General features: G+C 40.6%; 1 protein-coding gene across 1 annotated transcript; it reads left to right on the plus strand.

Annotated features, from left to right (window-relative positions):
- The first annotated feature begins 540 nt into the window (after positions 1–540).
- Positions 541–24,954, plus strand: LOC586240 (dimethylaniline monooxygenase [N-oxide-forming] 2). Its single transcript, XM_030997919.1, has 8 exons — positions 541–670; positions 4,941–5,170; positions 6,583–7,041; positions 8,733–8,788; positions 9,202–9,434; positions 17,668–17,828; positions 21,628–21,872; positions 22,821–24,954. The coding sequence occupies exons 2-8, from the start codon at positions 5,056–5,058 to the stop codon at positions 23,136–23,138; spliced, it is 1,587 nt and encodes a 528-aa protein (XP_030853779.1). The 5' UTR covers positions 541–670; positions 4,941–5,055; the 3' UTR covers positions 23,139–24,954.
- The last annotated feature ends 1,117 nt before the right edge of the window (positions 24,955–26,071 follow it).

Consider the following 26,071-nt stretch of genomic DNA (forward strand, 5'->3'; position numbering starts at 1 on the left):
CAGCTTTTTTAGGTCAGCCATGGGAATATTTTTTTTTAATTATTTATTTATTTTTATAAATCAAAAAATTAAAAAATCCAAAGGGGGGGGGGTTAGGGGGGTTATATGGGGGGGGGGGGTTTACACACAGAAAAATACCAAAGGGGGTTTAACCCCCAAACTCCCCCCCCCCCCCCCCCCCCCCCCCCCCCCCCCCCCCCCCCCCCCCCCCCCCCCCCCCCCCCCCCCCCCCTGTGTACGCGCCTGGTTCGTTGACTTGCTGGCTCACGACAATTTCTTTACCTCAAAAGTTCATTCGTTTTAGCTTTCAATGCAGATGTGGTTAGGAGGGGGGGGGGGGGGTCATCAAAGTTAGAAAAGTATTTTTCTTCTTCTTGATTATCATTATCATCTACTTCCGAACAAGTCACTAGGGTCCCTGGCTAAGTTACTGAAGTGCTGGTAGAAGCAGGTGCTGGTAGGAACAAGACCAACAAAAATGCAGAATTAGCTGCAAAATACAAATTATACTGGTACCGAGTGGTAATTATAAGGAATTTATGCAACGCTTGTGTGTTAGTTTGCACGTCATGTAAGATCAAAGGGCATTCCACAGTTCACGGCATTCCAATAGAGAGCGTCGTTTGGGAGCAGTTGGTCTTTAGATTTGGTTGTATATAAAGGGGACAAGGTGAGTTATTCCTCTTATCCTTTTATCTATTTGTTATTTTGTTCATAAAGGAAAAAGCCTATATCAGATGCAATTTTTCTAAAATATTAGAAAAATGCATCTACAAAAGATTAATTGACTTTTTAGATATACACAATATACTTCTTAAGACCTCATTTTGGATTTAGGCAGGGCCATTCGACAGTAACTGTCATATTTGATTTGATTAAATAACATTAATAGGTCAACAAACAATAATGAATATGTACTGACAATTTTGATTGACTTAACTTAAGCCTTTGATGTTACAGATCATTCAATGTCATCATGCAAATTACACTACTAAGGTATTAGGGGCACTCCATTTTTTTTCTTCAAGTTACCGTTATTAAATCATAAACAGTTAATATTTATTGCTAGAATTTCATTGCATGTTAAAGAGCGGAGTACTTAATAAGACCCCCTTCTATTTTAGTCTATATCATTATATTCTACGATTTACTATATCCCACTAAATATTTACAATTAAACTGTTCGCAGACGACACATGTGTTTTTTGTAAAGGCAAGATCCCAAAATGTTATTTAATTATGTTAAACTCACCAACATCAGTAACTGGATGGAAGCAATGTAACTTATTTTTAAACATTGATACACAAAATAATGATTTTTTATTTGGTACTCAAACCAACATTGAACAGATGTTATGCTTAATAGAAAATAAGTAAATAGATTTAGGGATTTTTATAGATGACTTTTTTGGAACCACCATGTTCATATTTTATGTAAAACTGAATCAAGAGGTATTGGATTTTTTTTTTACAAACTACAAGTTCTTCCTCAAAGAATCTTTAAAATGTTATATTACACACTGTCTTGTGTCATCCTATATCAACTATTGTAATATTGTTTGGGGCTTTACAGCAATAAGAATATCTAAAGAATATATCATTTTTGTTCTTCTTCAGAAACGTGGTAGTTGATTAATGACGCATTTATCCTCTAGTAAACCTCTCTCTATAAACGAAAATGTAAATTTCACCTATCCATGGATTAATATCTTTGGAAACTGTAATATTCTTGTTCAAACTACTGAACGATATGGTTCCTGAAGTTTTTGATAATTATTTCACCTTAAATTGTTCTCTCCGTAAAATAATATCAGGAATGCCCAACATTCTCATCCCCCATTTCATCGTATCTATCTTCTATAACGAATTCAGTTTTATGGAATAACCTTCCTATAACAATTGAGAATAGTTACACAATAAAACCACTTTAAATAACTATGTAAGCAATTAAAATAAATTCGAATAACTTATAATGTCGATATGTTTACGCAAAGTTTCATCCTTCATTTTCTATTATTTTAATCTTCTCTTTTTTGAAATCTTGATTTTAAAGTATGTACCAAAGTTATTGTTAATTTGTATATTTTGTGAAGATCATTTTTCAAAGCCATTTACTATGTGCTTTTTCATAATCATTCCACTTCAGATATCTTATTATATATGTTTGCACTTTGAACATTATATTTATATAATATTGTTTTTATCGCCTGTGTTTTAGACATGTATCTTTGCACCAATTATTGCACAAACATGAATGTTCATGGAGTCACTTTCACAAGGTGCGTCAAATACTGCGCCAGTCGCAGACGCAGACCGTAGACGCAGACTTATCATCACTATCATGAAATAACATTTAATTTAAACTAATTTTCTCTGCGTGTATGAGGCATCTGTCACTGATACATAACAGTACAAGGCTAAAATGCATGTTTATGCGTTGCGGTTAAAACATCAACCAGCACACTTAATTTGTAACATTGTAAAAACAAATTTTATAGCCAAATTATGTCAACTTCAATCATTTCTATTTTTAGATATTAATCATACTCATGCTCAAATTTACCTCTTCAAATTTCGTATTAATGTGGATATCAGAAGTTTATTTTCAATCTAAATGTATATTCACATGCAGTTTCCGTTAAATCAGACTTATACACTATTCTAGCCATAATTTTTACAGGCCTAATTAGCTTTTTGTCGATAATAATAATAATAATAATAATATTGGACATCTATATGTGCTCAAGGCGAAAAAGGAGGGTTGATAAATTAACTTGACCATGATTTTCTGAAAAATCAGTCTCGATTTGCAAAGAGATCCTTTTCTGGCCTACAGGCCTATACCACTAAAAAGGTTATGGTGATGGGTCGATTTTTGTGTGTGAAGAGTACAAAGTCATGAAACAAATTGCGAAAGAAGAATAGACTTCTTGATATCACGAAATCGAATTCTTGATATCAAGAATATTGCTTTACAACGTAAAATTATTTCTTGATATCAAAAAATATGTTTTAATGATAAAATGGCTTGCCATAAGAACGCGCCAGCTCGCCACAACTCGAGGCTCCAACTCGGCTAAAGCTATGGTCACAAATCAGAGCAGCGACCGACCGATCAGTAGCCTGCTCGGTCGCTGCTGGAATTAGGCATCGCCCAGCGATTAGGTCGGTGCCCGGGCGGCGACCGCCCAGGCACCGAGCGTATTTTGGGCGGCGAGTGAAAAGTGAGCAGGCGCCGCCAAATTTTAACTCCGCGCTAAAACTTCAGCGGCGACCGAGCGATGCCCTAAAAACGAGCGGTGCCTGGGCGGCCGCCGCTCGGTGGCCGGGCAGCCGCCGGGCAGAATTGGTTAAAAGCTCGCCGCTCGGCCGCCGAGCAGGGTACTTTGGGGTAATGTGACCATAGCATTAGTGGAAGCCCTCACTATGAACATGACGGACAAAGAAAGAGGACAAAATATACAGTTCCTCATGTAGACAAAGGAACATCTTTCACTGCTATTATGTAAAAATGTGTAGAACAGGTGAATATGCATGTGAAACCTGTTTTTACACATTTTTACATAATAGCAGTGAAGGGATGTTCCTTTGTCTACCTGAAGAACTGTATATTTTGTCCTCTTTCTTTGTCCGTCATATTCATAGTGCCTGCTTTGGAGATGGGAAGAGTATGTGTGTGTGTGCGTGTGTGTGTGTGTGTGGTGCTATGGCAGGTAATGTTGAATGAGGATGAATGAGTATGAATGAGTAGGGATAGAACAATAGAAGCCAAAAGCTTGACAGACATCAGTCAATGAATGTAGGTCAAGAGTGTCCTAAAGCATTACAGAATGGAAAGCTAAATGTAAAATAAACAAGTAATCATTTGGATCGGTAAAATTACAACCTTACACTATTACTACTACTATTACTAATAATAATTTGTACTGTACAATTTCTCAACTACCCATAATGATGCAACCAGAACAATAGCAGAAATAAAAGCAAAAAATCATGAATTTTGTGATAGACGTATTAAATACCAGCCTATTTTCCGCTCAAACTATGACATTGATCAACGCAGCTCCATATCGCATGTCATGCTTGTATCAAGAGTCGTAAATAAAATCATTGTAAATGTTGAGCGGAAGTCGCGTTGAAATTGATCCTCTTTACCAGGGCACCCGGGGAATTAAAGTCTAGTTAAGGTTTTCCCCAAATCATTTTTGCAGTGCGTGGCGGATATGCACGTAATATCTTCCGAAGAAAAGAAACTAATTTTGCTTTCTGTTTAATATAATATTTTTGCTCATTATTGAAAAGAGATACGTGCAGATTAGAAAACGAAATGCTCGATAAAACCCCAAAATTATTGTCGTTTGCATGCAGTATAACATGGAGATGATAGTCGATACACACACATTTACTGTGGTTTAGGCTTTTGTTCAAAGTCCGGTTTAACAAAGTAAGTAAGTGTCATTTCGGTCAAACGTGATTGTATATACCCATCGTTGGGTTGACTAATTTAATATCATAAGTTGTTTCTGTTGTCGACGTAATCTCTTTGTCTTTCTCTACCTCCATTTTTGTCAGTTGTTTATCCATAAACCAATTCTACTTTATACCAGACTCTATAAGAGGGTGTTTAGTATTTTTTATGTTCCGGTACACGCACCAGTTAACATATTAATTGTACTCCACCCGGCTCCTTAATTTAATCTATTTGATTCTATAGCTTTGTGCAGGTAGTACGGTCACACTTATTTTACCGGACTCGGTCTTTGTTGCATCTATTGTTGTTGGTCTTTCAAATTATTTTTCAGTTTTCTCCTTTTTCCTCTCCTCCTACTATTACGAGTAACACCAACGCTACCACCGCCAATACTACTACTACTACTACTATAAATCCTAATGTGCTCTTTTTAAAATAAGTATTATTCATTTTTTTAAATTTTAAATAGATTAACGGAACTGAGGAGAAGTGCCTTCGCCATCATCTCTTGGAATCAACGTCGATCGATCAGACATTTTCTACAGTTTTCCTGCAAGCTGTGCATAGTTCGAAGTGCAGTCAAAATGGCTGTTAAGCAGGTTGCCGTGATAGGGGCTGGTGTGAGTGGCTTGGCCTCAATTAAGACTTGTCTGGAGGAGGGATTCGAACCCGTGTGCTTCGAGAGGGACGAGAAAGTCGGTAAGTCTAATACTGTATTACAAGTCATGCTAAACGTATGTATATTTTTTCTGTTTATGCATTAAACTTTTGTTTAAATGTCACTACAGACGAGCACATGGGCAGGGGCGTCGCTAGACCTTTTTCAGTGGGGGGGGGGGGGGGGGGTAGAGGCCAACAATTACCGACAAAACTAGCCACCATTTACCGACAAAATTAAATTTCCAATATCTACAAATTCAAACCTATAAACCTGGGGCCGAGGGCTTGATTGTTTTTCCTATGGACTATCTATAGGACTTGCATATGGTCATTTTCCTCGACGACATAAATATATGAATTATTTCTTCAATTTAGTCAGCATCATAGCTATATATTTTAATGCAGGCGCGGAGCTAGGATCTTATTTTAGAGAGGGGCGGTAGTGAGCAAGAGAATCACTTAAAAGCGCGCTCATTAGGGGGGTGTGGGTGATGGGCCTCCCGCGCTTCGCGCGGAAGCTTAGACGTTTCCTTAAATTATTAGGAAAAGAAGACGATAAATTGTACCGTTTTCGACTGGTAATCCTTGGCTGAATGAAGTTCCCCCTTCCACTCCCGCGAGAAGCGAGAGCTTTAACGTTTTTTTGCGTTTCATCACAATATAGAGAAAGGAAGACGATTCCTCGTACCGTTGTTGACTCTTAAACCTTGTTTGAATATAGTTTCCCCGAAATTTTTAAACCTCTGATTTCTTTAGCTGATATTATAGGAAAGTGAAACTTCGAGAAAATACATGTATTGTAGTTGTAGTCACTCTCGAAGTCGTCACAGCGGATAAGAAGTCACAGTTCGTAGGGGAAAAAACTTGTCGGCCGACCGACAATATACATCTCACCGACTTCAAACTTCTGCATTGATATAGTACACGAGGATCGAGCAAGAATACCGACACAGCTGACCCGACACAGCAACATATTTATGCGTGTCTTTCTTGCTCCCTCGACGAGGCGACTCCACACAACAACCCCCTTCTTTCTTTTACTCCCACTCCTCCTCTCTCCGACTCTTGCCTTCCCTCTCTCTCCTCTCTTTCATTCCTCGTTTCTTTTGTTTCCCTTTCACTCTTTTTTCTTCTTTTTTCCTTTTCTTTCTTTTCTTTCTTTTCCTTTCTTTCCTCTCCTCCCTCTTTTTCTTTTTCTCTTTCTTTCTTCTATTTTCTTTCCTTTCTTTCTTTTTTTTCCTTTTCTTTTTTTCTTTTCTTTCCCTTTCCCTCTCTTTTTCCCTCTCCTTTTTTTCCCCTCTCTTTTTTTCCCTACCCCTCTTCTCTTTTTCCCGACGGCAGCGCAATTTTACCGACAATATCCTGACAGGTTGGGGAGGGGGGGGGGGGGGGGGGGGGGTGTCGCAAATCCAAATCTTAACATCCTTGTTTCTCAAACAATCCCCTCTCAGGTGGTGTCTGGGTGTTCAGAGACGAGGTGAGAACCGACCATGAGGAGAGCGCCCTCTACCACGCCCTGGTCACCAACTCCAGCAAGGAAATGATGTGCTACAGCGACTACCCTTTCCCCAAGGACTGTCCGCCCTACATCCCCGGCAAACGATTAGGCAAGTACTACGAAGACTACGCCGAACACTTTGGTCTACTCAAGCACATCCGGTTCAGCACCAAGGTACTCAAGCTGGAGGAAGCCGAGGACTACGACACCACGGGGCGGTGGTCAGTGACCACGGAAGGACCAGGCGGGAAGAGCACTGATATCTTCGATGCCGTGATGGTGTGTACGGGGATGTTCAGCCAGGCGAAGATGCCGACCTACCCGGGGCAGGACGAGTTCGAGGGCGAGATCCTACACAGTAATGATTACAGGAAGGCGGATTCCTACGCCAACAAGACTGTCCTGGTTGTCGGTGAGTGCCGCGTCCTATGTCCATCCGTGCAAAATTAAGTAAAACCTTTTTATAAATTTTTTTTCAGGGAAGCCAGCGTTCAGTCTTTTGCCCGATTTGAAGGCCTTACAAACCCTACAGACAGATATTATGAAGAAAGTTACGATTTGGTAAAGAGGTTAACCTTTCCCGATTTAAAAGGTCGTTAGATATTATTCTTATCAGAATATCTCACAGATCGGATTTCTTTCTCTTCTACGTTACGATGATGGAAAAATGAAAATTATAAAACGCAAAGCCACACGTCATCCCCAAAACGTAGAAGTGCTCTCCGAGCGGTGGATCAAACGGCCCGTGATTCGAGTCCCAGCGGTGGCACTTGTGTACTTTGGAGAAAATGTTGCTAATAATATTCTAGAGGTAATAGTTCCATTGAATGTGAGGATATCTGAAAGAACGTATCTTTGCTTTGCTAAAATGCATGGTGGTAAATAGTGCAAATTCAGGCTAGAATACGCCCCCGGGAGTGAAGATGGTGCACACTTGCGTGCGGGCTTTAAATCCAGTATCCAGTTGGTATAACCAAGAATTATTAAGAGATGGACTCATTCCCTTTGAACCATCTTCGATGTCGCCAGAAGAAAATATGTCAGGCATGTGCTTAACTGGACCTTCCTTGCAGATACCTAGACAAAAGATTCCTGTCAAGCTGCAAATTAACGGGCCACTTTCAAAGGGAATTGTGCTTTTGTAATGATACATACTTTTCGCTACCACTTGTCTGATAATACGAGCAGTACACAGTGCTTACCTTTACAGGAGGCAAGCGAAAGGAAATGGAGCACAATTTCCTGAAATATTAATCAAAATTACTCGACTGGGCATGTGTGGGCACTAATCTGACATATAACATCGTAAAGAACTGTACATGAACAAATTTGCTTTTTATTTTCGTGAGCCGGAAGTAATCGGAAAAGTGTCAAATAATATTGCAGGTTTTAGGACTGTAAAATTTTAATATTTTTCACAAATTAAAGCTGCTATCATACATTGCAAGCAAATGTTTATCATCGGTTCGATATCCCCTTGTTAGTTCAAATAAAAAGTGAAATATTAAGGATATTTCTTGGTGAAAAAAATTACTACTCAAGCTTTCCAATGGTAACAGCACACCAGTATATTTGATTGTGCAACCATAGAAAACGGCAACAGCTTGAAATAATATGATGCCAGTTGGGCCTCCATTTCATAAAACTCCTTGGTATAACATTTCAAATGAAAATGTAGTACAAATATTGCTAAGTATATGAACATTGTTTATTTTTTCTTCATAATAAGTTTCAATTTAATTCATTTACGTTATTTAATAAACACAAGACTATATTATTGTTATAACTTCCGGAGCCTATGACATACAAGCATTGCTTTCTCTTTAGGCTCCATCATATTTCTTCCTTTAGTAACTTAGTCTTATGTATTATTCTTTTGTTTGTATAAATGCATCCAAAAAATTACAAAAATGTAACATGCCAAATGTGATGATGTATTATACAACATGTGAAATATGAAAATAAATTGAAACTGAAACTGAAACTGAAATCGCATTGGAGCATTCACGTAAAGCGTCATACGAATATCAGGTATCACTGTTGTTATTACTATTACAATTATTACAAGAGTATACCTTTTTCATTCTTTCTTTTTTGCAACAGGTGGCTCCCATTCTGCTGGAGATGTTGCAGTGGATACCAGTCGAAAGTCGAAAAAGGTAATAGCTTTTCCAAGCAAACCGAAAACCAATCACAAAATTAATAAATGCAGACATGAGGGTGATTATATAAGCATCATTGATTTTGTAGATCCACAAATATATACCAGGCATTAATATGTTTCGTTATTCAAGGTAATAAATATGACACTTACTTTATAATAATTCCTTTTGAGAAGTAAAGAAGGCGAGGACGTCTGTATATTTTTATCGGTGTGCGGTAATTAATTTCGTTTAATCAAGGTTACCTTTATGCATCGTTTATATTATTCAATACTGGGCATTTATAAAGTCGGTATAGATCTGTGGTCATATGTATTGTCTTTGAACCGGTAGGTCCCGGGTTCGAGACCAAGTCAGTGTGCATGTATCCTTTACGTAATTCACTATCACCCCTCCTCTCCTCTCCTTAGACGTACATTAGCATGCGCAACGGAACCTGGGTGATCACCAGAGCAGGCCCGATGGGTTGGCCAAGGGATCTCTTTCTGAACCGTCGGTTTAACTTCCTGCTCCCAGAATGGTATCGTCGCAACATGGTCGAGAAAGATCTCGCAACACGCTTCAACGTGGACAACCTGGGTCTGAGGTCGACCCGGAAGCTCTTCTGCTCCGAGGTCATGGTGAACGATGATATTGCTAACAGGTTTGTTGCTTTTGTTTCTTTTGTTTTGATTTGTTTCGTCGTGTTTACTTTTATTTCTTCCCCGGTACTCTTTCTTTCGTCAGAGTGGTAGGAGAAGAGGGAAGACATGCAGGATCCTTTCCCCAAGTCGTAGCATCCCACTTTGCTGCATCTGTCAGCCTTATTGTAAACAAAGAATTGCACTACATTCACACAAATCAAATGTCATTTCATGGAGTTCCTAATAGATCACTCCCACATCCAGGGGCGTAAATCCCCGGGGGGATGGGGGGCTGCATCCCCCCTGGCTCGAAGTAGGGGGGATGGCCTGTACAATCATCCCCCGCTGATATTACCCAAAAAAAGAGAGAAAAAGAAGAAGAAGAAGAAGAAAAAATGTGATTGTTTCAATTTTAGCATAATGCATGAGAAATGAGTTATTTTTTATTTATGTATAACTGTATAGCCTACACGTATACAGTATGTCACTATCATTAAGAATAGTTGCGCGACGTGCGCGAACAAGCACTTCATAAACTTCAGAATAATATTTCGTTATTTTGCAAGGTATTATTATAGCCCAGACGTAAAGTGCGCCAGCGCGCGAGCGCTTAAAAAGTGCAATCATGTACAGTAGATGCCCGGCTCCCCCCCCCACTTAGTGTTATTTAGGGTACGCGTACGCTCGTTTTCTCCCTTTGAAAGCACCCCCCCCCCCCCACCCTATCTCAGGAGTCACGACTGCCAACATTTCTGAATCCCCCTTTCGCCGGCTTTTCGCTGGCTTTTCCTACCTTTGAGACCCCCCCCCCAAATCCGTAACACTGCTAAATGATCCCCCCCCCCCCCAATTTCAGGTGAGCTCTAGTCGATCGAGGGGGACTGGGGGCCAATGCTTTTACTTTTCAAAATGAAATAATCCTGAATGAGCTTTCAAAGCTAGCAGGAATTTCAGGAATTTGATCCCGGGATTTGATCAATTTTTCTATGATATTCAAGATATTTTATAACCTCCTTTTTACATTTTTCAGGAGTCCAAAGAGAGAGAGAAAAAAATCCCCCCCCCCTTTTTTTAAAGAAATTAAGAGTCGAGAATGGTACAACGAATCGTCTTCTTTCTCTAATGATTTAATGAAACGTAAAAGCTTCCGCGCTTTGCGCGGGAGGGAGGGGGGAGGGAAGGGAAAAACTGAATTCAGATGAGGATTAAAAGGTGAGCTCTAGTCGATCGAGGGGGACTGGGGGCCAATGCTTTTACTTTTCAAAATGAAATAATCTTGAATGAGCTTTCAAAGCTAGCAGGAATTTCAGGAATTTGATCCCGGGATTTGATCAATTTTTCTATGATATTCAAGATATTTTATAACCTCCTTTTTACATTTTTCAGGAGTCCAAAGAGAGAGAGAAAAAAATCCCCCCCCCCTTTTTTAAAGAAATTAAGAGTCGAGAATGGTACAACGAATCGTCTTCTTTCTCTAATGATTTAATGAAACGTAAAAGCTTCCGCACTTTGCGCGGGAGGGAGGGGGGAGGGAAGGGAAAAACTGAATTCAGATGAGGATTAAAAGTCGAGAACGGTACAACGAATCGTCTTCTTTCTCTAATGATTTAATGAAATGTAATAGCTTTCGCGCTTCGCGCGGGAGGGGAGGGGGGAACTGAATTCAGATGAGGATTAAAAGTAGAGAACGGTACAACGAATCGTCTACTTTCTCTAATGATTTAATGAATCGTAAAAGCTTCCGCACTTCGCGCGGGAGGGAAGGGGGGGGGGGGAGGGAAAAACTGAATTCAGATGAGGATTAAAAGTCGCGAACGGTACAACGAATCGTCTTCTTTCTCTAATGATTTAGTGGAACGTAAAAGCTTCCGCGCTTCGCACAGGTGGGGGGAAGGGAAAAACTGAATTCAGATGAGGATTAAAAGTCGGGAACGGTACAACGAATCGTCTTCTTTCCCTAATGATTTAATGAAACGTAAAAGCTTGCGCGCTTCGCGCGGGAGGGGAGGGGGGAACTGAATTCAGACGAGGATTAAGAGTAACGGAACGACGAATCGTCTTCTTTCTCTTATGATTTAATGAAACGTAAAAGCTTCCGCGCTCCGCGCGGGGGGGGGGGGGGGGGGACTCACTGAATTCAGACGAGGATTAAGAGTCGAGAACGGTACAACGAATCGTCTTCTTTCCCTAATGATTTAATGAAACGTAAAAGCTTCCGCGCTTCGCGCTGAAGGGGAGGGGGGGGGAACTGAATTCAGACGAGGATTAAGAGTCGAGAACGGAACAACGAATCGTCTTCTTTCTCTAATGATTTAATGAAACGTAAAAGCTTCCGCGCTCTGCGCGGAGGGGGGGGGGGGGACTGAATTCAGACGAGGATTAAGAGTCGAGAACGGTACAACGAATCGTCTTCTTTTTCTAATATTGTTTGTTGTTTGTTCGTTTGTGTGTGTGCGTGTGTATGTGTGCGTATGTGTGCGTGCGTGCGTGTGTGTGTGTGTTGTGTTTTTGTGCGTCCGCGATCGCGCGCGCTTGCGTAAATTAGTGTGGGCGTGTGCTCGTGCTAGTATGTGATGGCTATCGCCGATCATCCCCCCACTCCTCGGTACAGATTTACGCCCCTGCCCACATCCATTCTCTATGGGAGGGTAATTTTTTTTAGAGCTGCATTAATTGACCTTTGACCGCGTACGCGTGCGTGTGTCACAACTATCTCTCAAAACGCTATGGCAAATATTTTTGTTGTACATCAGCTTGAGGATAATTCAATGGCCTTGTACATCACCTTCTAAAATGTGGGAACATGACAATTACAATTTCGAGCAGGATTTCTATAGGCAATAAAATAGGGTATTCCCTTGAGTTGATTTCTCGAAAGACTTTGCGATCGTTTTCAAGATTCATGCCACCATACAGTACCTTAGATAACACAGATCATATTTTGTGTAATCTTCTGTTTGGTTTAATAGCTTGCCATGATAACAAAGACTTCGAAAAAGGACAATTTGAATACCTTAATGCACAAGGCATAACAATCACATTTACATTACGTAACACTTCATTGCAATGTTCGCACGTTCAATAAGCGATATGTATGTGAGGCTATTGAAATTGCTTTCTGTTGATGAATCGAAAGCATATGAGATCGTGTTACTTGCAAACCAAAAGCTCAAAATATTATGAATGTGGTTTTCCACAAATGATAAATCAATGTTAGTATCTGCAAATAAAGTTCAGAGGGCCAGTGTCTACGTGCACTTTCACTTGTCATTAAAAATAATGCGAGCTCATCCGTTTTCAAAACAAAGACCCCCCCCCCCCCCCCCCCCCAGTCCGAGAACGGAAGGACCCCATGCGTGCTACCAAAATGTCCGGTAAAGGGGTACTTTTCGTGGGACAAAGTCTGGCCCGAAAATTGTTTAAAAAAAGGGGTGTATTAACTTTTCACCCAGAGATTTCTTTAAAAAGGGGTGTTTTTTTCTTTTTTTCTCTCATCTCTTTGGACTCCTGATAAATTATTCCGAATTAAGGGGGGTACATTGAGCATTTTTCATGATTTAGGGGGTCTCCAAGGCAGGAAAAGCCCGCGAAAATGCCGCGAAAAGCCCGCGAAAGGGGGGTTCGGAAATGTTGGCAGTCCTCAGATAGGGTACCCTAAATAACACTGAGTGGGGGGGGGGGGGCGGGGCGGGCAAAGACCTGGCATCTACCCTACACTTGAACTTCCTTTGAGCATTAACGCCCGACACCACCATCCATTGATTCATTGGAAACTATAGTAGTGCTGAAGGGAAGTTAAGTTTTTAAGCTGTGAGCAAAATACTTTGAGATCATGTTCTTGAAGTATTTAGTAGGATATGGCTCTAAAAGTATCAACACATAATATGGGCGTAAAATCCCTGAGATAATAAACTTTAGAAAAGTACGTTGAGATTCGAGCAAAGGTCAATTACCCCTTTCTCGATTTACATAATTATATAGAAATTCATCAATCACAAATATTATATATACGGTTAATTCATTTGTTAATACACATAAATTACAGTCAGTGACTCAGTATACAAGGACAATTCCAAGTATGTCAGCTCGTCATATTCGCAAAGTCATGCCTCGGATTAGATGTCTGTTATCATATATCATTCAGTTTCCCTATTTCCATCAGCATGAATTGCACGTTCTGATATAATTGAAGCATCTTTGACTTATTCACGAGTCGAATTAAGGTTAAGTCTTCGTTGATTGAAAATACAGTACTTTAAAGGGTATCTTTAAGGGCACCTAAAAGATATTTTGTTTGGTAAAGCAAACCTCAAATACTTTATCAGATATTATATGGGTTAGCGGGTAAGGAGTTTGAATAAAATAAAACATAACATGAAACCCCGCACATGGAACCCGAGGCGAACTTGAGTTCCAAGCTTGAGTTACAAATCTGAGATGCATGGCCCTACGTGTTACCAGTGTCTGTGATATGGTGTAATATTAAAGCCCTAAAACTATTGCGCTTTTAAATTATCATGAAGTGCTTTAAAAAAGTAAAAAATCTTTGAGTGACCGGTTTTACCATACTCATTTTACCGAGTAGACTAGCGTAATAAAAGCTGTTAAAAACCATTGGGAAACGGCTTCTGAAATTTCGAATTCCAAATCATAAATATTTTGATAAACAAACAGGCGATTGGCTTGTAAAAGTCATGGAATTCATTTTTGACATAAAGGTTTATAATTATGATTGCAGCATGGGCTAAATCCAGGATTTGTTAAAAATCAGAGGCAAAGTTACCTAATACCTTAATAACTACATGATACGTGTCATCTTTAATTGAGCGGCGCCATCTTCGCCCTGGACTTCGCTCATCTGGCCTTACTCTCCAGATGCCCATTACTCATCTCAAGGGATATGGAGACCGGGCATTTTCCTCTACTGCTCCTCGCCTGTGGAATTCCCTCCCATCATCTATTCGCAAAATAGACAACCTTGACCACTTCAAAGCTTCTCTCAAAATTCACATCTTCCTTCAGACATTTAAATGCTAACTTTTTTGGAGGAGCTCGCGCCATTGAATGTTTTTTGAAACAGATATATGGCGCCATACAAAATAACTTATCATTGATACCAGTCGGTTTAATTACATATCCCTACGTTGAATAAATAAACCTATAAATATTAAGAATCAATTTCCTGCTCGAGACCAAACTTTAGCACCTAAGAACCAGTGGCATACCTGGGGTACTCCGTCAGGGGGGGGGGGGGCAAGCGATCGAAACAAAACAAAAAAGGCGATGCTAATTTTCACTTCTGGCGAGCGAGCGGGAAAAAAATATATTTAAGTAAAGTTTGGTATATAAACCGGTATTGTTGCAAGTCTGGGGTGGGCACATCATTTGTTAGCCACGTTAATTTCATTTTTGCAAGCGAGCAAGAAAGAAATCCCTTCTTTTTTAATAATTGCCACTTGAACTTGGTCCAATTGTCCCATACCGGGTGCGGGAACAACATTGTGTTTAGGGTGATTTTATCAGATACACATTTTAGCTAGCGAGCAAAAATACACTTTTCTCTTAATGAATTGCTACATGTATATAAAACGTGTTTCATTGTTGCAATTCGGGGCGGGCACAATCGTGTTTAAGGCAATTTCAATCCCATTTTGGCGGGCAGGCAACCCCCCTACATAATTCCACGAGCTAACGAGCGTAGCGAGCGAGCGAAAAAAATCACTTCTCTACGGTGAGAACATGGTACATAAACTTGATTATTCAAAGCGATGTTATTTCTATTTTGGAGAGTTAACGTAGCGAGCGAGAATTTTTTTTGTAATGATAATTGGTTCATAAATTTCATTTTTTTTTGTTGCAGGTCAGGGCTTACACTATCATATCAAAGGTGATGTAAATTCCGTTTTGGCGAGCGAGCACACCAACACCTCTTTAAATAATGTTTGGTACATAATTATTAACTAGTTGTTGCAGGTTAGGGCAGGCACGTTGGCGATGTTAATTTCATTTTGGCGAGCGAGCGTAGCGAGCAAGAAAAAAAAATCGCTTATATTTTATTTAAAAAAATACCAATTAAACATGGTTCAATTGTCCTCAATGAATTGGTACATAAACTTTGTTTTGTTGTTGCAGGTCGGGGGTGGTACAATCGTGTTTAAGCCGATGTCAATCCCATTTTGGTGGGCAGGCAAAACAAAATTAATGATGATTGGTGCATAATTTTCAGGTTTTTTGTTGCAGGTCGGGGCTTACACAATCATGTTTAAGGTGATGTCTATTCCATATTGGCGAGGGAGCGTATAGTTAGTGAGCAAACCAAATTTTCTTTGGTTAACGTCTGGTACATAATTATCAACTGGTAATTTGTTGTAGGTTGGGGTGAGCATGTTAATTGTAAAGACAGCGTAGCAAGAGAGGGTAAAACAAAAAAACAAAGGAAACAATATCTCTCAAAATTTACTGGGTTTTTCGTTGCAGGCAAGGGGGCGCACATATTTTGTTAGAAATGTCAATTCCGTTTTGGTGAGCGAGCATAGCGATGCAAAAAAAAATCAATTCTCTTTTGATAGAAATTAATACATAAACTTGTTTTTATTGGTGCAGGTCGGGATGGGCGCAATCGCGTTTAACACGATATCAATTCCTTTTTGGCGAGAGGGCGAAAAAACACTTCCATTTTTAATGATATTTTTGCAGGTCAAGGGTGGGCACAATTGTTTTCAAAGCAATGTCTATTTCATTTATTCGCGAGCGAGCGTAACGAACGAAAAAAATGAATTTAGTCTCTTTTAGTAACATTTGGTACATACATTGGGTGTTATGGTTGCCATGGTTGCAGGTTGGGGCCAGTCGGGGCAGACACAATTGTATTTTAGGCAATGCTAATCCTTTTCTTTTTTCAGGGGGACGAGCAAGTGAAAACAATTAATACAAGACAGGCTAGCAAGCAGCTCGGGCCAGCGAAGAGTGTCGAATTTGTTATAATTATCACTTATGTTTTCCTATTTTCATTTCTCTTTTCTTTGCCGTATGCTGAATATTTTTCTGATGGGGGAGGGGGAAAGATGCATGAAAAGTTTTTGAAGAAACTCAAAAGCAAAAGGAGTGAAGGGTGTTCGAGCGACCAAACTGGTCATGAGGGTACTTTTGCATTTTCAAAAGTAGAATTGAAGGATTTGGTATAGGCCTTCACTACTTGTGAGCTTTGTTAAACATTTTCAGGAAAAAATTGTACGTTTTCAAAATATCTGGGGTCAACTGCCTCCCCCCCTCCCCCACCCGGTGCGTACGGCCATGGTCTTTTAAAAAATAATTTCCCCATTTTTTTCTTTCCTTTTCTTTTCCCTCTTTCTTCTTTTTCTCTTCTTCTTCTTCCTTTTTTCCTTTTTCCTTTTTTCTTTTTCTTTCCTTTCCTTTCTTTTCTTTTCCCCCCCCTTTTTTTCTCTTTCCCCTTTTTTCCCTTTCCCCTTCCCCCTTTTCCTTTTTCCCCTGGAGCTCGTCAGGGGGGCACTCTGCCCCCTTGCCCCCCCCCTCAGGTACGCCAGTGCTAAGAACATGTACCAGTAGATTATTTGCTACCGTTCAAAATTTCGCACACATCTTAATGACTCTTGCACGTATGAAAAACATAAAGAGTCTACATTTTTATCTTTATACCTTTAAGAAACAATAAATAACTTCATGATGAAATAATTTATTATTGAGATCATTATTGCACACAGTTTTACACCAGTAGATTTTGATTGCATATCTACTGTATACCGACCTGCACCAATAAAAACAAGTTTATGTATTAATTTCTATCAAAAGAGAATTGATTTTTTTTTGCATCGCTAACTTAGATATATTACGAACATCTTAAATAGATTGATACCAGCATATCCTAGCTTTTAAAGCTCAAAAGTGTATTTTTTTTTTAAAGGGATGCGCCTTGCCTTCTCATTAAAGCCTGGGTAATGATTATGATTGTAGGGCCCTCAGGGAGAACAGTATTAATACCCCGGGTGAACAAGAAATATTATTATTAATATTATTATTATTATTACATGATTAAAAAGTAGCATTCTGTAAAACAATGTCTTTTTTCTTCTTCACAGTAAACATTAAGAAAGTGCCCCAAATCCTTCTTGTCGTAATAACATGTGAAAAGAACTTTAGAGAATAATACGTTTACCCTGTAGATAAATGCACTCTCGTTCTCTGATAGATAATGTCAAACAACTACATGTACATGTACTTTCATTTACTCTGCAGGATCTTTTGTGGAGCATTGACGGCCAAACCCGGTATCAAACACTTCACACAGAAGGGGGTCGTTTTCACAGACGGAACTAAAATCGACAATCTGGATTCAGTCATATATGCGACAGGTTACAACATCAAAGTCCCTTTTGTGGGAACGCATCTTATATCAGGTGCGTTGGAAATTTGGCTCGCTCTTTGTTAATCGCTGAATATATCTGACGGAAAATGCATAATTTCTTCATTATGCCTCAGTCACACCTTTGCGTATTGGGCTTGCGTATTGCTGCGTATTGCCCGAACGCAGACATAGGCAGTCATACCCAATAAAGCGCAACGAAACGTGCTCACTGCGTACTCAATACGCAGACTAGCGCAAAGGCCTGCGTTTGCCACTCGCTAGTTTTAAAATTTTCTAAACTATCGCAAGCAAACGCAAGGTCAAATCACCTACGAGCGGATACGAGTGGCAACCAGTGAATGCGAGCAACAGCGAGTGGCTTAGCGCAAGTATACGCAACCATACGCACCTCTTTTTTTGGAGCGCGTGTCACTGCCTATAGCTGCGTTCCCTGCACGATTTACCTCGCCAGAGCTCGTTGTCGTTCGCATGATTGCGCGTATTGTTGCGCTATTGCTCGCCTACCACTCGCAGCAGCAAGAACCGTTGCAATTGCCGCTCGCTACGCTGCGAGTCTAGCTCGTACGCCATTTGCTTTAGATCTCTCTCTCACTGCGATTAGTTGCCTATAGCACCAACCACCGTCGCTGCGCTTCATAACGTTAATAAATAAACATCTTTCGCCTCTGCTTCTTCCAGCTGAACCAAAAGCTTAAGCTTTTGCAAGGCAGAGCTCTGCTGCTTGGCCATTTTTTTTCTTCATCAGATTGATTTTTCTTGTAGATGTAGACTCGTCAGAAGTCCGCAAATGACTTTTATTTATACGCCGTCGCAGCCCAAGCGAGCTGGTACGCTGTAGAGCGAGCTGGCACGCTGCAGTACGAACAACAGACGAGCTAAATCGAACGAACACGCAATGAGACGCAACGAGACGTACTGGTGCGAGCAGCAAACGAGCAAAGAACCAGTTACATACGCAACGTGGCGAGCAAACTGCTTATTGAATCGTACTGCTATGAGCAACAGCGAGCTATAGCGTGGTCATAGGCAACCATAGGCAGTCTTAGTACGAGCGGCATACGAGCTACCTACGAGCTAGATACGCAATAGTGTGACTGCTACCTTCAAATTTGCCGCGTATTGCTGGGAACGGCTGCGTATTGATATACCCCGTACAGCGCAGCAATACGCAGCATCATACGCAAAGGTGTGACTGAGGCATTAGGTGACGTCACACAAAAAAAAATCCCTTAAAAAATCCCTTGAAAAATCCTTTCCAGGGAGAATTTTCTTGCTTTGTTAGAGGATTTTTAATGGGATAATTGATGACAGACAGCAATTAAGAGGATAACTAAAATCCGGATTTTTGGCCTCTGTGTGACACCGCCTATTGTTACATATTTGTTAAAGCCCCAGTCCCATATAAAGCCGGACCAGCACGGACGAGCACGGACCACTCGGACCATCCCGGACCATGGTCTGGGGTGATCTGGGATGGTCCGGGATGTTTTGTTCAAAAAAGTGTGATGCTTTAAAAGCTACAGTCCCATATACGTCCCGGACCGTCCCGGACCATCCCGGACCCCATCCGGGGTGATCCGGGATTCGGTCCGTGTTGACACCGTGTTGGCACCGGGGTGGTCCTGGATGGTCCTGGATGGTCCTGGATGGTCCTGGATGGTCCTGGGCGGTCAATAACTCACTCCCGGACTGCCACGGATCAACACGGACCGCCCCCGGCGCCACTACGGATGACCCCGGACCCAGCACGGTGGCTACACGGATCACCCCGGATCAAACTATTGTCCCGGACCGTCCCGGACCACCCCGGCAGTTTTTGACCGTCAAAAACATCCGGGGTCGACTCCCGGACCGCCCAGGACCATCCAGGACCATCCAGGACCATCCAGGACCATCCAGGACCACCCCGGTGCCAACACGGTGTCAACACGGACCGAATCCCGGATCACCCCGGATGGGGTCCGGGATGGTCCGGGACGGCCCGGGACGTATATGGGACTGTAGCTTTTAAAGCATCACACTTTTTTGAACAAAACATCCCGGACCATCCCGGATCACCCAAGACCATGGTCCGGGATGGTCCGGAGTGGTCCGTGCTCGTCCGTGCTGGTCCGGCTTTATATGGGACTGGGGCTTTTTAGCTACAGTCCCATATACGTCCCGGACCGTCCCGGACCATCCCGGACCCCATCCGGGGTGATCCGGGATTCGGTCCGTGTTGACACCGTGTTGGCACCGGGGTGGTCCTGGATGGTCCTGGATGGTCCTGGATGGTCCTGGATGGTCCTGGGCGGTCAATAACTCACTCCCGGACTGCCACGGATCAACACGGACCGCCCCGGCGCCACTACGGATGACCCCGGACCCAGCACGGTGGCTACACGGATCACCCGGATCAAACTATTGTCCCGGACCGTCCCGGACCACCCCGGCAGTTTTTGACCGTCAAAAACATCCGGGGTCGACTCCCGGACCGCCCAGGACCATCCAGGACCATCCAGGACCATCCAGGACCATCCAGGACCACCCCGGTGCCAACACGGTGTCAACACGGACCGAATCCCGGATCACCCCGGATGGGGTCCGGGATGGTCCGGGACGGTCCGGGACGTATATGGGACTGTAGCTTTTAAAGCATCACACTTTTTTGAACAAAACATCCCGGACCATCCCGGATCACCCCAGACCATGGTCCGGGATGGTCCGGAGTGGTCCGTGCTCGTCCGTGCTGGTCCGGCTTTATATGGGACTGGGGCTTTACTTATCGATTTTCTATGTATACTTTGGTTTCAAGACGGATTATAATACAGCATGTCTATTATATTTGTCTTGTTTCATTGTATATTTTGTGTAATATACTTATATCAAATTGCAAATTACATTGCCATTTCATTGTATTATGTTTTGCATGAGAAATAAAATCATTTAAATCTTGAATCTTAAATCTGTGAACAGTATATTCACAATAAATTCACTATTTTTCCCCACCTTGGTGTGTTCAATGTCCAATGCTTTTGTTGCCACGTAAAGTTAAAATCAAGAAAAACAATTCCTCTATGTGGCTAAATTTTGCATTCACATTTCGCATGACACATTAAAACAACAAAAATGTTCCAGATCATCTTTGTGGCGACATTGTGGTGTGGTCACTTCATAATTCTGCGTTAAACCCCCCCCCCCCTTTGGTAATTTTTTGTGTGTAAACCCCCCTAAATTTCCCTAAACCCCCCCCCCCCCCCTTTTGGATTTTTTTTTTTTTTTTTTTTAAATAAAAAAAAAAAAAAAAAAAAAAAAAAATTCCCATGGCCGACCTCAAAAAGATGACCTTACCCCCCCCCAACGGAGCAAAATGTCAAATTTTCAAATTTCGATACCAAAAAAAAAAAAAAGTGTCCTCTTACCCCCCCCCCCCCCCCCCCCCCCCCCCCCACCCCCCCCCCCCCCCCCCCCCCCCCCCCCCCCCCCCCCCCCCCCCCCCCCCCCCCCCCCCCCCCCCCCCCCACTGAGCGACTTTTCGCTTTTCGGTTGGCTGAGTCGTTGCGATTTTTTTTTGGACTACCAAAAAAAAAAAAAATGTCCGCTTCCCCCCCCCCCCCACTGAGCGACTTTTCGGCCGGCGCGATTTTCAAATTTTCGGGAGCAAAATATTTTGGGCCAGATTTTAAAACCCCCCTCCCCTTGAAAAAATCCTGCGTACGCCCCTGGTGAACACACTCTATCACAGTGTATTCCCTGTCAAACTATGGAACAGTAGAAGTACCATTTTTAACAAATTTCTTTCATTTAACTACATCAAATCACCTAAAACACGAAAAATATTTCAATTTCAGACAAAATTGACGAGTTGCAGCTCTACCAGTACGTTTTCCCGGCAAAACAAAAACATCCTACGTTCGCCTGCGTGGGATTTGTCATGACAGTTGGTGCGCATGCGCCTGTCTTCGAGATCCAAGCACGTTGGGCCACGCAGGTCTTCAAAGGCAACGTATCTCTACCCCCTGTTAGTGGCATGCTGAAGGACATTGAGATGAAGAAGAAGTTTCTCTATCAGAAATTCGGCAAACACATCATCTTCGTGAGTATAAAGAACATTACAGATAAAGACCAGTTCTCGTCATGCGATTAAATTGTGAAAGAAACGTTGTGAAATCGATCAGAAAAGGTTGATCATCTAGCATAGATGTACTGCAAGGTTCTGGAATCATCAAAATAATAAGAAATTTGGCCCAGTCTTCATAAAGTTACAAACACTGTACACAGAAAGATGAATATGGGACTACGCACATGTGCGCGACACGTGCGTTTTTATAACTCACATTCCAATAGATAAACTAATTTACCAAATATATCAATTAGTAGGCGGTTTCCCGTCAAAATTTGTATCATCATGTATTATTCAAAACATATTCTTTCACATGATTGGTAATAAGAGCTTCCATTTCATTTTTTGAAATTGGGGCGTTTCCAATACCTTTACAACGTCTTCTTAGATTATGAAAGGCGTCAAATAAAACTATTAGCAGAGTTAGACACCTTCTGGCTCCTATTCTTCTCTCTGTCTCGCCGAACAAAGCTACGCTGCACGGTTGATGGTATATAAAATAAATCTACCAATGGTTCCCTTTGTAATATGATAAAGGCCTATGAAATTGATTCAATATTAGATCTTTGAAATAAGAGAGCTGGTTCCTTTTTCTGACCCGTCCAAAATGATAACCGAATACAAACAAGTTGATTGGAATACGTTTATTGGCACTGAGTGTACCATACGTTGTTTATGTTATATAGACACGGTTCGACATTTAAGGTTACTGGATTGGCTAAATTTTCTAAAACTTGTCTATGCATCCTAAATGTCCATTATCATCAATACCAACCGTCACCATCATTGTCATCAACGTATCATCATGCTTACTACTTTTAAAAAAACATCATTTTCTTCTATATAGATCGAATATCAAACATTTATGTTAATTGCAACCTTCGTTTTGACTGTGATACTTTTCCTTTATCTCTTTTCTAGATCCCTCCCATCCCCTACCAGGATGGAATCGCCACCAAGATCGGCGCCAAACCCACCTTCAAGTCGCTTTTCCTCAAAGACCCCATCCTGGCCCTTAAATGCTTCTTCGGCCCAGCGGTCCCGGCCAGCTACCGGCTCCAGGGACCGCATGTTTGGAGCGGCGCGCGGGATACCATCATGAACGTCTGGCAGAACACGGTGTCGGGAACCAAGTTTCGGGACACACCCATCGCGAACGGTCCCGAAGGATACCCCATTGCACTGAAGCTCATCTTCCTGGTTTGCATAGTAGCTGGGCTCTATCTTGTTATGATGTAAATACTTAGGGGACTAACTTTAATCCATGGTTTAATCCACCGACTAAGTATGGAATACCAAGTGTCCATAAGAATATATTTTTTAAATGATTTGACATGGCCCTAACTACCATGATAACTTAATTATATAATAGTTATATTGTTGTTTATTAATTATGTTATTACATTTTATTTTTAATTTAGTGACAGATTACATTATTCAAAAACATATTCGTATGGACACTTCGCATTCCATACTTAGTTGGTGGATTAAACCATGGACTAAAGTCTGCTTACGAGAATACCACCCTCGGTATTTTCTCAATTATTAATTGAACTGGTTCTAGAAGTCATATCTTGAGTATCAAATGATTTGCCCCATTTTTTTTTTAAAGAAAGAGAATGAAGTGTATCACAACATGTTCTCAGTGTGAATAGATTGTTTTACATCGGAAATATGAAGAATACGATGGGAAATACGTTCAGATAATTAGCCTAAGGCAATTTAAATAACCTCGTCCATCATCTTTTAAAGTGTGTGAACATTCGAAAATGGTGTGTTATTTAATCAGAAAATGATTTCTACAGGATATACGATAGGTACTGAAAAAAAACCTAGGGTTGATATCTCCAGATTCCATGTGGTCATTTTGAAACCACATAGTAACATGGATACATTGAAACTTTATTTCCCACTGTGTGTGGTCATTTTTTGTTGTTGTTCAGTATTAAACAAAAGTCAGTATTAAAGTCAGTATTAAACAATAAAGGGGGTGTGTCGTAAATTTCATTCAGGTAGGGATATTGGACACAGTGCTTGGTACGAACAAGAAGTTCTCCGTATACTGATATATCTGATAATTTTAAATAAAACAGATGCCGTTTTTATCGTTTAATTCTCAGAAGCTAATTTCATGGTTCCTTGGAATGCAAAGTCATTTCCAGCAGTGCACCAAAGACTGTGTGTAAATAATATAATTTTACATCTAGCATATATGATTTTGCCTTTAATGGTTCATTAATGTGTCTTTTATACCAAATTCCAGAAATCTAATTATTTGATGATATCGTAAAATAGATACTGGTAAGAATATGAATAGTTAATTTTGTGCTATATTCGAAGAGCCTTTTAAACAAGTAGAGGTGCTTTAAAAGTACATTAAGCAGGACAATTCTATGAGAGTACTATTTGTGAAAAGGGTAAATATTATGTCCCCCCACTTCTTTATATACAATGTATAATATCAGTTATTGTCATGAAGATACTCTTTTTATCATTTTATCTCAGAATTGTCAAATATCTAAATAGAATTTTAGGTAGTTCGAAAGAAAGATATAGAATACATGATGCTGTTATTACGACTTTTAATACATGGCTTGGTGACGCATCAACGATTAGATGATACTTACCGTAGATGTTTTATTTATGCACTTTATATGACTACAATTTGAACATTCTTCGCATTTGATATTCTCCAACGATATTTTCAATTTTGAAACACAATGAAGTTCATGAATGTCTTTTTATTCCAATGGGGGCCTTCTCTGGATTTCCTATGAAAATCATAATTTGACAGTACTTTTCTTGTTGATAGTCATTGTATGTCTTTAATTATCAACACTATGATGAACAAAATCTGGACGAAAGGAATAGAAAAAAAAACAGAAGGATAGGTGATCAGTTTTTCTGAAAACGAAAGAAAGATGGAATGAAAATACAAAAAGCGAACAGAGGATGGGGAATGTTCAAATATGATTCATAGTCATGAGACCATATTGTTATATTAAACAGAATTTTAATGAATTAAACATTACAAGAATTATGTAAACACAATACAGCATTACGTGTGAAATCTTGTGTGTTTGTTTGTTTCTTTTCCTTCCTGTTTCTGCTACGTTTTAATTGCACTTTCTTATCTTCTTTCACTATTTCCCAAAATGATTCAAATGATTGGGTGAGTAATGTAATTTAATGGGATAGTTATAATCATTATCAGTGAAATGCAAATCGTCATTTGCGAAATGAAGTTAATAATGTAATTATAGGCAATTGGAGAAGAAACATAGAACATTACGAACAGCCGTCTTTAACAAGTGAACAATCTATAAGCGGTTCTGTTCCTAATTGCCGTATTTTGTTTCCTTTCATTCAACAATATATTATTGATATCACGAGAAACAGATGTTAGCATATCTACTTATTTACAACGAACCTCTCTCATAGAGACCTCACCCGATTTTGCCTTTTTGTCCTACGACAATTGAAACTATATACGATACCTCTCTGATTATCTATCCATTTAACTTTGATTACATACCATATATTAGTTTACAAATTACCAACAAAAAAGTGAAACTGTTATTCGCGAAATGACAACAGATTAGTTTGATGATAAATTTCCCCAACGATCTTTCGCTTTCGAATTTGAGTAATAGAGCATATCCTTTCTTTCACTTCGTCTCTCTTGATCTTTGAATCTATATCTTTCTGTTTCCTTTCTATATACTCTCTTTATGCAAAGGGTTCGAAATTGACTTATGTAGGAATCTTATCGGGAACCACTTCCATTCGAGTTGAATCCACTCCGAATTGTAGTGAACCCGGTCCAAATGAGTGGTTTGAAATCGTCTTTGGGAGTAAAATCCCCTCTTTTAGAGCGTTGGATCCCTATAATGTAATAAAACTCCTCCATAAAGTGATTTCAGTTCCTATACATAGTTTTTGAGAGTATCCTTATTTTTCTGTCTTGTGGTCTCGTTCCGTGTCTCTCGAATATTTCCGCCCCCTCTCATTCATTTCCATTTTCCTTTTCAATCAACCAGGGGCGTAGCCATAAAATGGAAAGGACAAGGGTATCCCAGTGGACATATGGGCAAAATTCGCAATGGTCTGATGTCTTTTGCCCAAAAATAGCAACTATTTAGGTTGTAAGGTTTGGGAGAAAACGAAGCAAG

This window comes from Strongylocentrotus purpuratus, unplaced genomic scaffold (assembly GCF_000002235.5).
Source record: "Strongylocentrotus purpuratus isolate Spur 01 unplaced genomic scaffold, Spur_5.0 spur5_scaffold_4, whole genome shotgun sequence".
Taxonomy (NCBI): Eukaryota; Metazoa; Echinodermata; class Echinoidea; order Camarodonta; family Strongylocentrotidae; genus Strongylocentrotus; species Strongylocentrotus purpuratus.